This window comes from Halictus rubicundus, chromosome 3 (genome assembly GCF_050948215.1).
Source record: "Halictus rubicundus isolate RS-2024b chromosome 3, iyHalRubi1_principal, whole genome shotgun sequence".
Classification (NCBI taxonomy): Eukaryota; Metazoa; Arthropoda; class Insecta; order Hymenoptera; family Halictidae; genus Halictus; species Halictus rubicundus.
The window spans coordinates 10,669,559-10,681,928 of NC_135151.1; the positions used below are offsets into that span (position 1 = coordinate 10,669,559).

At 43.5% G+C, this 12,370-nt stretch overlaps 1 protein-coding gene and 1 long non-coding RNA gene across 2 annotated transcripts in view; one reads left to right on the forward strand and one right to left on the reverse strand.

Moving 5' to 3' along the window:
• Positions 1–5,797, reverse strand: part of LOC143352662 (uncharacterized) — a 607,068-nt gene extending 601,271 nt beyond the window's left edge. The window contains exon 1 of the long non-coding RNA XR_013081982.1: positions 5,742–5,797. This is a non-coding gene — a long non-coding RNA (uncharacterized LOC143352662). The remainder of the gene's footprint in view (positions 1–5,741) is intronic.
• Positions 1–12,370, forward strand: part of LOC143352657 (dipeptidase 1) — a 156,664-nt gene that overhangs the window by 118,744 nt on the left and 25,550 nt on the right. Inside the window, exon 9 of the mRNA XM_076785335.1 lies at positions 6,039–6,114. Within this exon, the coding sequence (XP_076641450.1) occupies positions 6,039–6,114 (76 nt within the window). The remainder of the gene's footprint in view (positions 1–6,038; positions 6,115–12,370) is intronic.

Here is a 12,370-nt window from a genome sequence, read left to right on the forward strand (position 1 = left end):
GAAAGTCTCATTGGTGTAATGACCTTCAAAGTCATACAATGTCGGAAATGAAAGAAACATTTCGAATATTTCCATTTCTGACCTTACATGACCTTGAACGTCATTGTGTCGTAAACGAATGAACTTGTGTTGCATCTGCGGCAATTTTCTTACACGTTTCTGAAGTATGACACCTATTTAGTCAAATACGAGCTCAGCTATGCTAAACAACGTAAATAATGTAAATGGCTAATACAAGACACAAGAACCTCCACAAGATTAATCTGCGTTAGAGTTGCGTTCCTTAGCTTCTACATTTTGGAACGATACCGTAATCTTCTTCAAAATCTATGGTAGTTTAGAAAAATTACCATAATCGAACGGATCCAATAACTTCCTTGCAATGATTAAGAGAAGCTCGGCCCTCGAAGATTATGCTAAGAGAGATGCTTTAATCGAACTCGAATATGCTGAACGCTTTACCCAAGAACTTTGGGAAAATTGATGAACAGACTGCGGGTTTTGCGCATATTATAGCAAAAGTGGGTGGGTGCAATTTCAAAGAGTGCAATAATTAAGAGACTTCAAGGGTATCGATTTTCAACTTTCTCAAGTTATTTTCTACCCGGAAAGAAATTTCTACATGGGTTGAATTTCTTGCAATTTTTATTTTTCACACGGATCCCCAGTCTATCGATGAAGACACCTAGTTGATCGTATGCCGGATAACGTTCAGACAGCATGACCCGAAAGCGCAGCAGTCTAAACACTCCTCGATAATATTGCGACCAACAATGATTACCATCCAGTTATAATCCATCAATACGTGCACAAACGTATTTTACCAACGCCGAGCGAAAATTTATTTCGATGTCGGTTTAATCCCATAACGTGACGCCGCGCCGGGAGAATGGATACGCGGTGGCGTAACAGTATTAATGAGTATGTCATTGATCCCGTTCGGTCGCTAGATTAGGGTACCGGCGTTGACGCTGCGAGTGCAGTTCTCCTTTCGAGCTCCGAATGAAATTCGAGGCGGAAGCGAATTTATGCGGCAGCCTGTTCTCGTGCCGAGATTCACGGCGGAAAAGAGACAGCGGAAAAGGGGAAGAAAGAGAGAGAGAGAGTGAGAGAGAGAAAGTAGTGGTCTTCTTCATCGAATACGAGCACGGAGGGGAGCAGCAACGGGCAATTGCACTTTCATATCCGCGCGCCCTTTGTGATTCATGAGACGGGAACCCAGGTAACTTCAGAATTTCAACGTGAACGCGAAACTTAGCATTTCTCCTTGCTCCGCGCTGCACAACCCTCCTCTGTTCCCGGCGATACACTTCCCCCCGCTGTTCGCATTTCCGTTCGAGCGTGCACCAACCGAGACGGAAAACAGCTCTGATCGCCGTAACGATTGCGCGATCTCCGCGACTCGCGTTAATTATACTCCGCGGGCCCAGGAAACTCGTCAAACTTCTCTTCGCGGATTTCTTCGGGGATCGTTTGCCTTCCATCTTCAGCCGAACTATGCTCGCGCATAGCTCTTCCTTTTCGCGCTCGATAAGGGAGAACCGCCTTCGAGCCACTATGATTGACTCGTACCACTGAATTCGTACGGGGGCACGTAGGAGAGAACGGGGTAATGGCGGTCACTTAACCAATGATTACAGTCAAATGAAAGTATGGATATATTTATTTAAAGATACGTTTTATAAACTTTATTCGTACAATACAAAACAAATTGCTTTCAGATTCATCTAGTTGAATTTGTAAAAATAAAAGGGACGTCGCTTTTCGGGCAATGTTGGCCCGGTAACATTCCGAGTGTGCCCAAAGGCGACAAGAGACCCACCGAAACCGCATTTCATTGTCGTGATCAAATTGATAGCAAATGTTGCCTGTATTTTTCTCAGAAAGATTTAATCTTTTAGTTTCTCGCCCTCCCATTTTAATCTTTCTACAAGTTTCTTCTTCATTTCTTTCTGATAGCTCGGTGAAGTTGTAAATGTTAACGACAGTAGCTGCTGTGCATTATACATGATTATATAATTATTTTAAAATTATTATTATATTGAATATAATTATAATTACTATAATAATAAAACTAAATATAATTTAATGGAATTATTGCATTTTTAATGTATACTTTGAAGATCCACTTAAGCATTAAAGTTGAAATCGTTCAAATTGATCCAAGCGATCAGGAGCCTGTTTACGTATCCGTCCTCGCAAGAGGAGCGCCCGACAAACAGATTAATTTGCAGATACCTAATTAATGTCGCAAATAATGCAGGATTTATCGCCGGGGCTCTCGGCAATTTATCCGAGCAGCGGTATCGTCAGTGTTGAAATAAATAATCCGATGGATCGCGAGCGTGTCCAAGCGTAACCCGCTGCGCTCTACGATGTAACGTTCGATCCGGGACTCGGGGATTCGCAAAATTCCCTGGGCGAAACCCGCCGCCGTATCCCTGGGGTTTGTTTGCGCGGTGATTTTCGCACCCCCGCAAAGTGAAATACCGAACCGGGGATTACCAGTTTCGCGCGATCCCGTGTTAACCTCCGTGCCTGCCCTGGGAATTCCAAATGCGACGAGCACGAGGCAAATATCGTCGCTCGTCGGAGCAAGGGAGGGCCAAAAAAAAAAGAGAGAAAAACGAGAACGAAGGCGACAGACGTCGGCGAGGACAGAAAGCGTTGAACCGCTGGAACACCTCTCGCAGGAGTTACGAATTTCATCCGGCGGTCGATCCGATGTAAATCCGTCCCTCTCGCGTATCTTCACCCCGAACCAGTTCCCCGACATTCGTCTTCGGCCGGTTTCTCTGAATTTCAGAAGCGTCGCTCAGAAGGTGACGATAAAAAGAGAGAAAGAAAGTCAGACCCCGATGAGGGTCGTTGAAATAAGTAATAAGGCAACGGGGCAAGGGGGCGGATCACGAGAGGCCTGATTAAATCGTAACGTCCGTTTCGAAGTTTTACTCTCCAGTTTATTCCTTCGTCGACCGTTTCCATGTTTTATTGGACTGCATATAACGAGTCCGAATTTAGACAGAATCACCAGAGGAGAGGACCCTCTGACCTCCTTTCCGGGACGCGAATAGCACGATGCAAGCGTGACTCGTAAATGATATGGATTGGTTTATTGTTTCGCAACTATGTGGTGGTTCGAGAGGCGTTTCGGGATGATTGGAACTACCCGGCAAAGCTAAAACGGGGTTTAACGTGTCATCGTGCTCCGTATATGGGTCACGATTTTAAGAAAATGTTGATCCACGCGTGATTCGGGAGTGCTGGAGACGAGATTGATCTGAGAGCCTCGTCGAAACTGGTCGAATAACGTTGCGTATTAACCCTTTGCACTCGAAGCTGTTTTAACCCCAAAAGGAAACATTTCTTCCGACCTAGAATATTTCCCTTCTATATATTTGTTTTCATGTTATACATACGAAAATGGTGCGATTTACTCGTACAATACTGAAATGTTTAGTAATTTATTAAATACAAACAAATTTAATAATGCGAAACATATTTTGAATAATAATAGAGCAATTTTTAGTGATGCCTTACAGTCACCATTCGAGTGCTAAGGGTTAATAGTTTCAATGTTCGAACTTACGATAGACTCTTTGTTCTAGTCAAGCTCAAAAAGCTGTAATTTCTACAGAGTATTTTTCGCAGAAATTATCACATTTTAAAGACGGGATCCTGTCTGGTAAGAACCTGGCGAACCATCCAATGAATGTTGCGATCAACGGAAGCAATTTTTATAACAATTTAGGGTAATTCCGGGGGAGACGCACTATAGAGTGAGATGCACCTGTTTTTATTGTGGCATTACTGGACGATTTTCAACTGTTTTTCTATTATCATTTGTAACATTTGTAAATAGTCACAAAACGAATAACACGCGTATTATATTATTTACGTCTAACAGAAGAATAAAAACTTCTTAGTGCTTCGAACTTCTGATGAAATATTTTTGCGAGTGGTCAGTACAAATGTTATTACCTTCTTATAGTATGGGTTTAACTATCACTATCAACTTAAATACAGTGACTCCCCTATATATGTCGCCAAGGTCTGGATGATAAACGTCGCTGAATTATCCCCACTACCGCGAAGTATACTCCGTGAGGGGCCACCAAACACGAGAGGCCTCGGACGCAGAGGAGTGTAAACATAACACGGATCGAGTATGTCTCCTGGACAATACATGACGCTGTAAAGACCCGTGTTGTTGGCATATATCGAGAATTCACTGTAGTGACAATGGTTTCTCTTTTACGATTTTTCATCGTATTTTCATCGCATCGTGTATCGGGCAAAAATGTGTCCCATTTAGTATGCATACACTTGCGCGAGCAATCGCGCCCGGCGTCCCATTATCCGGATTTTCCAAGGGCAAAATGGGAGACCGCAGATCCGAGTAACAATGCATTTCCGCGCGTTAAATCTCGCGGCGCGGGTAGAGGAAACGGCGAGAAAATTATGCCCGCGAGCAGGAAGCTCCGCGTTAAACCGAATCGCGATAATAATTCGAGCAGTCGTCGCGCTTATGCGCCGGGTCGTTTCATTGACAATATTATAGCGGAATCGATCTGTCTCCTCGTTGCTCGTCGCACGCCACGCAGCAACAATTACGAGCTGGTTAATAATAAAGCGACACGGTAGTGACCGCGTGCCGAGTTCCCAGAATGACGCGATCCCAGCGATGCATCCGATGCATCCGATGCAGCGCGTCGATAACACCGCGTTTTCCTTTCGCGTGTTACTGACGTTTGCACTTAACGCGCGGAAGACGCGCGATCCCCTTGTTTGCGGAACGGCTCCTAGCGAAACGTCGGATGCACGCCGAATGTCGTTCGATTCGATGGATCGCCGATACGACTGTGACGACGTTAGCCACCTCGAATATTTTCCGCAAAAGCGACGTTTCACGTTTTCAAATTCATTTCTCTGGTGTCCATTCTCAACTAGCGGCGTAATTTCGGGGGTAACTCTACTCCATAAGACGAAGAACAAGTCTAACTTTGAGAATTTTTACGGAAATACAGTGTTCACTCGATATATGTCCAAAACACGGGTCTAGTCAAGGTCATATATCGGCCAGGAGATACTATTTTGATCCACACCGGACGTAGAAAAGGACAATGAAGCTTTAGAGGCCCATGGTCCCCCACGGGGGATACCCCGCGGCAGTGGGGATAGTTCTGTGGGACCTTTATCGGCTAGGAATTTGGGACATACAGTGTGTCCCACGAACTCTGTTCACGTGAATATCTTGGTTATTTCAAATAATACGAGAAAATGTTACGTACAGAAGTTGTAGGGTTTAAGAAACTACATAACATGGTGTAAATGATATTCTTGCAAGTGGAGACGTATAAAAGACATAGAGGTCATCTTTGTTTTTTTTTTTTTTTCATTGGAATGTCCAATTTTTTATGCTCGATTTCGATAGATTGCCGTATTCGTGGGACACACTGTATATAGAGTAAACAATGTATAATGAAAGCAATGAAAAATACAGGTGTTTAGTACACAGACTTTGACGTGTGAAAAACAATTTATTTATGACAATTCTGTTATCATATCTCGAACACTAGGCTTACGAAGTACTAAAAATGACTATTTTTAGCCATTTTTTAAGTAGTCTATACCCGAAGAAATAAATTTGTTGACTATTTCCTCATGGATACATCTGTACAATCTCAATAATCGCAAATTAAAATATTAACCTTTTAGTATCAGTTTGAACGGTACGCCACTATAGTGGCTTCCGTGGAAAGCATCAGTTTGAACGGTAACGCCACTATAGTGGCTTTTGTGCTATTCGCGGCTAGGCGCGCCGTACCTGGGAGATAGAGTCACGGACGAGCGAGCCGTACCTGGGAAATAGAGTTGCGGACGAGCGCGGCGTGCTTAAGAGGTTAAAAGCCAGGTTGACAAGTCCCGTAATCCTGGTGTTAGGCAAATATTTCCCCTCATATTTGTACGTTATTATAATTGTTGCTTAAGCGACGATCAGCATGAAAACTAACGCTGGCCGTAAACTTCTGTTGCAGCGCACATCGATCACATTCGCAAGATCGCCGGGATCGACCATGTGGGGATCGGAGCCGGCTACGACGGGATCAACCTGTAAGTGTTCAACCCGGCCTGCAGACATCGCCTTTCGCGGAACGCCTTGCTGGATTATCCAGGCGGCTTATAAAAATATACTTATACGGCTTACGGCGCGGCGCGCGGTGCCTCGAGATAAATTCCGGGGGGGGGGCGCGCGCACACGCGCGAGCGCTTGCAAACAAGTGAGCCCCGGGCTTTAACTAACGCACGGTGAATTAGTGCCGTGAAAAAGGAGCGGAACGGTGTAATTCCACGGACGCCTTTTCTGTTTTCTCTATAGCTGGCTCGCGCGATTTACGAGGTCCACCCGTGCAACACCCATAAAGCATGCGTTCGCCCTCCGCAACCCCGTGCCTTCTTTCTTCTTTTTATTTTTTATGCTCGCTCGAAGCGTTGACCAGCGCCCCATAAAAACGTAATACGACGGAAGTAAAACGTACGACGAGAGATACCCCCGTATTCCGCGAGCTGCAGCCAGTTCTTAACTGCCGGCGTCTTCTTCGAGGAGATTGCGCCCGCTGCGCGTCGCGGTACTCTCTTTTTTAAGGCTGTTCAGCGATAAATTTATTCCCGGAGACGGCAACGCGGTTCGACGTTCACGAGGAACCTGACCCGTCCGCCATTCTGCTTTATATTAACCACCCGATGGCGCGGTATTTAGGCGAAGTAGGCTGTTCTCCTTGGGCTTCAGAGACGTTCCGAAGGGGTTTTATTAACAGCACTGATTTCTTTAATTTGCTGTACGGGTTCTTTAATTCTTTGACGACACTTCGTGACAGAAGTGGCCGAACTCGATCCAATCCTGACGTATCAAATTGTCTTTTATGTAACAGGAATCACAATTTTTCTATCACAATTCGTCACCATTCAACATGCCGAGAAGTCGAACTGATTGATGTTTGGCTCGTAAATATGATACATTTACTTACCCTCAATAACGTAATCTAATCATTTCGTCTGGGATTATTTTAGAAAAGATGATTTTTAAGCACTGGTTTTTTTTTAATTTGTTGTACAGGTTCTTTAATTCTTTGACGACACTTCGTGACAGAAGTGGCCGAACTCGATCCAATCCTGACGTATCAAATTGTCTTTTGTGTAATAAGAAAGTTTATTACAATTTTGCTATCACAATTCGTTACCATTCAACATGCCGAGAAGTGGTATTGACCGATGTTTTGCTCATAAATATGTTAACCTTACTTACCTTCAAACTTATAATAATAATAATAACAATGACGTAATTTAACCCTTAGCACTCGAATGGTGACTGTGAGGCACCACTAAAAATTGCTGTATCATTATTCAAAATATTTGTTACATTATTAAATTTGTTTGTATTTAGTAAACTACTAAACATTTCGGTATTGTACGAGTAAATCGCACAATTTTAAGGGCAATATTCTAGGTGGGAAGAAATGTTTCGTTTTGGAATTAAAATAGCTTCGAGTGCATAGGGTTAATAATTTCGTCTAAGATTATTGTATCAATGATGATTTTTAAGTTTCCTTTTGGTACAATAGGATTATTGAAAATCCGGTAGACAAAGTGTTAACGCGACTCGACCAAAGCATTTTTAGGAGTGTAGACTCGCAGGATACAAAACAAAATAGCTCACGGTACCTCTTTAGTTCTACATTTTCCTAGTTCCCACTTTGAATCGCCGATTCCATAGTTCCGGGAAATGATGCGGCAGTCTGAGAGCATCTTTTTAGGTTAGCTTCGCACATAGTACAGCGACGAAAGGCGCGCAGACACGAGGGATGAGGTCTCGCGATAGCAAGTTAGGCGACGGTCGGAGTTACGTCAAAGGAGTACTGCGAAGCGAAGAAACTGTTAGCTCGCTCGCACGTAGAATTTACAGTCTCCGGGAACTTTCGGGAAGTGTAACAAATTCGGGGGTGCACAGGGGTGACTACCACCTTGCGGGGGTTATTAATATGCGACGAAACCGGGGAGTTTGCGCGAGGTTAAATACCGGGAGCACCTCAGACGTCGTGATCCACGGGGTAATTTGTAACGTCAACGTCTTGATAGAAAAGTAACTCGCTGCATGCTTCGAGCATAAATCCTGTTAGAATCGCCACCAACCGGCTCGAAATAGGGGAGGGAAATATTGAAAGAAAAATTCCGCTCTAAATTCTGCTTCAGCCTTCCGAGTATTCCGATTCGAATCCCATTTGAACTGATTGTACCATAAACCAGCGAGCAGAAAATCCTCGAAAGCAGATTCACCGGGTTCGCGCGCGTTCAGTTCAATTTATGTCGCCCGTTCCCCCTCCACTTCCTGTGTCTCTGCGCTCTCTTTTCGACGATAAAAAAATATTTAATAAAACACAATCGAACAAGAATCATGGTAGAAGTCGACCCGGTCTCGACCACCGTGTTCGTTCCGGTTTGCGAAACGGCGACATGTTACATCTGCCCTAGGCTGAAATCGGAGCGGTCGCCATTAAGCCGGGCCCCGGGGGTGGAAAAAAAGGGTGCGAGGCAAAGGGAAAAAGAGCGCGGACAGCAGCTGCTAAAAAGTTGTCGGGTTTTTCGAAGCCGCGGGAAAAACACGCGCGGGCGTGGCGACGAACGACAGGAATACGGGGACCGTGGATCGGGCACGGGAGGTTGAAAAACAACGCGTACGCAACGAACCGCGCATTTGCACGTCGAGCAACAAAAAGGCGAAACGGAAAGAAAGAACGGCCCCCGAACGTCCACGGATTTTTATGGGAAATCGAACGCCATGGGACGTGAACCAAATGGGGCTGATTATTAGCCCAGACAACTCGGAATTTCTTTTGCACGGCAAAAAGGATCGCTTGAACTGGTGCGGCGCATAACACACGACAGAAATGATTGTCCCGCTCACGCAGCTCTTCTCTATTTGTTCGAGAAATTTCCTGAAATTTCCTTGTTAGTACCAACGAAAATATTAGCTGCTCGCACGAACAACCCGCAGTCATAGTTGCGCAGAATTACAATTGAACTACTGAAGGAATTATAATTACAAAGTAATCGAATTACATCGTAATTCGGTCATATTATAATTTATAATTCAGATCGTCATTCAATTCAATTCCAATGTAATTCGTAAATGCAATTGGTGTACAATTACAAAATACTTTCTAATTAAGTTATATGAAATAGCGTTTTACGAATTATGGAACGAGGACGAGGAATAAAAAATACGCCACGTAGACAGCAAACAAGTACAGCGATTTCTCTATATATGTCGCCAAGACCTGGATGATAAATGTCTCGGAATTATCCCCACTACCACGGGATATGCCCCGTGAGAATTCACTGTATATGAAAGAAAAGCATAAAAATATATCGCACTTCTTGAAAGTTCTGGGCTATAATTTGGAGAGTTGTATTTTAATTGTATTGTATTTCAATTACACATTTGATTAAAATAATTAGTAATTGAATTAATTGAAAGGTTTGAATTATGTAGTTCCATTATGGCGTAGTTGAATTACTATATAATTGAAACACAATGTAATTCAATTGTGCAATTGAATTACAATACAACTGAATTAGAACAAACTGTCCACAGTTCTGCAGCTGGACAAAAACTTAATTTTTATAAACTAGATGAGACTGGATTCGTTGTCGAAGGGGGGACTAAAATTATAACAAGTTACAGAGAATCTACTTTGCTTGGAGAACTTGTTTCAGTTTCTTTTCAAAATGCTTCAAATTTCGCTGGGGAAAATTAGATTATTAATTTGTATGTTTAATAATAATGACGGTGTGAAATACTTAAGAACAGGAGGGTTTTATAATGGAAACAGTTACTGTAAGGATGAGAAACGTTTAAAGATAAAAATCATTTTGTAATAGAGTGACAGTGCATTCAGTCGTCTGGAGTGATGTTTAAAAATTTTATATTCGAATCGCATGATAATAGAACGTTCACATTAAAAACTCCAATAAACAACATTTTCCAATAAAAAAATTAAAATAGCAATAGCAAGATTAGAGTTCATAGCAACTGCATCGAATGTGACGATCTAACGAAACAAAATTAGATAGGGTAAGGAACCCAATTACTGTAGGAGTACCAATTACTGTGCCTATATTAATTATACTCATTTTTAAAGCATAATGAATATTAAAACAGCGATATTAAATTTTTTTCATTAAAATCAGTTAATATATACGTTATATATCTCTTTTTTAACATTCATTATGTCTTAAGAATAAGTAGAATTAATATAGGCGCAGTAATTGGTACCCCCACAGTAGTTGGGTAGATCGCTTAAATGAATGAGATTTATTTCCATTCTGAAAAGATGAATTGTCTAAAGATTATTACTTTAAAATGTTCTAGAGACCCAGCGGTCGGACTACAGTTCCAAATTTTGACCAAAGAAGCCAGAGAATTGTAAATATTCCGCGAGCATTCTCATTCTACCGGCGAGCATCCAAAAGTAATTACCCAAAAGAGCGTGTGCAGGGAGCAAGAGTCAGTAAAGTCCCGCGAGCAGCGCACAGGAAGGTGTTAAGAATTTTCCGGGCACTCTGCGTCGAGTGTTATGACTCGCGGCACAAAGCACGCGCAGCGTTTCATAGCAAATGTTTACGGCGCGATGCAGTTTCCCCCGATTTCAATGACAAATGCACTGGTCGGCCCGTACAAATACTTTCCTCTGTCGCGCGGGCGTCGGCGTCGGCTTTGATCTTGCCGCACAAATTCGTATAATTAGCAATAGCACGTAGCCGGGCCACTTTCCCTTTGCTGCAACAGTGCTCTTTGACCGTCGGGGCGTGAATTAAAAAATTCGTGCCTGCGCGCGCGCGCGTGCCCTCATTGCAATTGTCCCGGAGGGACGAAAAGAGGCGAGTGTGTCGGGTAACGCTCGGGGAATCTGGGAAAGTTCGCATCGGAATGAAAGCAATGTCCGATTCGCGTCGGACACCGGACGTCCGCGACACCCGTGGACAGCTCGTAATAGCGCGTGGCCGAAATTAAAAATTTCATCGTGGCGCAGGAACCCGTGGAATTCCGTCGACGAAAACTCCGAGGAACGGTTTTCGCGCACTCGAGGGAAACCGGACCGAAAGCGCTGCCGGTGCAACTCGATGGGAAAAAATTGAACGCGTCCCGGCAATCGGCGAAGATAAATGCGCGCGGTCCCGGCGCGGGCGCCGGCAATGATCGATCAATTAACAGACGGAACGATTTATCTTCCGCGCATTTTCCATCCGTCACGGTGCTCAACAGGAAAAAGAACGTCATTAACTCGACCGGAAAATCGGTACATTCGGCAACAATGAGCCGTGAAAATTTTAACGACTATCCGGAGTCGCGCTGTTAAAAACTACCGACCGGGGGCCCCGTTTGTTTTGCGGACAAGGATCCCACTATCATCGGCCCGGCGAAATTAACGGTTCCCACGAGATAATTGTCGAGTTAAACACCCGGGCTGCGTCTAGTCCGATTGTTTGACATCGCGGGACCAATTTACTTTTTCCGTGCCGAGCAAACGCGTCTCCTTTGGAAGAAAGTCACGGAACCGCGGGAACGCAAACTAATTTTGAACAAATACTCGTCTCAACGAAACCGCGGTCGTTTTATCTCGATATTTGAGTAACCGGCTCGCCGCGCCGCGGCGACTAATCCGTGGGCAGACGGAAAAAAACCAGAGACCCGGCTCGCATTTAATTATATCCACGTGAAACAAATGGGTCGAGAATATTCGCAGACGAAACAGACTCGAATGGAACGGATTTAGCCGGAGTCGATACTACACGCGATCGCGTATTTTAAGGACGTTCGAACTCCTATTAGGGGAACGCTTAATCCCCGAGGCCTGAATTATGCAGGGTTGTCTCACTTAACTCGAACATCTAAAATATCTCGCTTGTTTTTTATGATAGAAGAAATTTTCGGAAGAAAACATTGGTTTAGAGGGGCAAATATTAGGATAGGCAAAAAAATTTGTTCAAGGTTACATTTTTTGAGATTTCAAGATTATCGAAGGTTCTTTAAATGGAATGATGACAATAGAAATTGGAATGGAATGATAATAAAAATATTATTATCGCTGTATGATAGCCGAGGTCAAGACGAATCCAACGACCTGTAATATTATGACCTTCACGTGACCTTGAGTATGAAAAATTCATATATTATCGAACTTGTCGAAGCAATTTCGGGTTTTCAGTGCACCAATAATGCATATTATGTGTATTCAGTTATCCATGGTTAGAAAAAGTAGCTTCGTCAGTAAAGAGAACGTCATAAAAGAAATGTTCATTTCTTTGTATT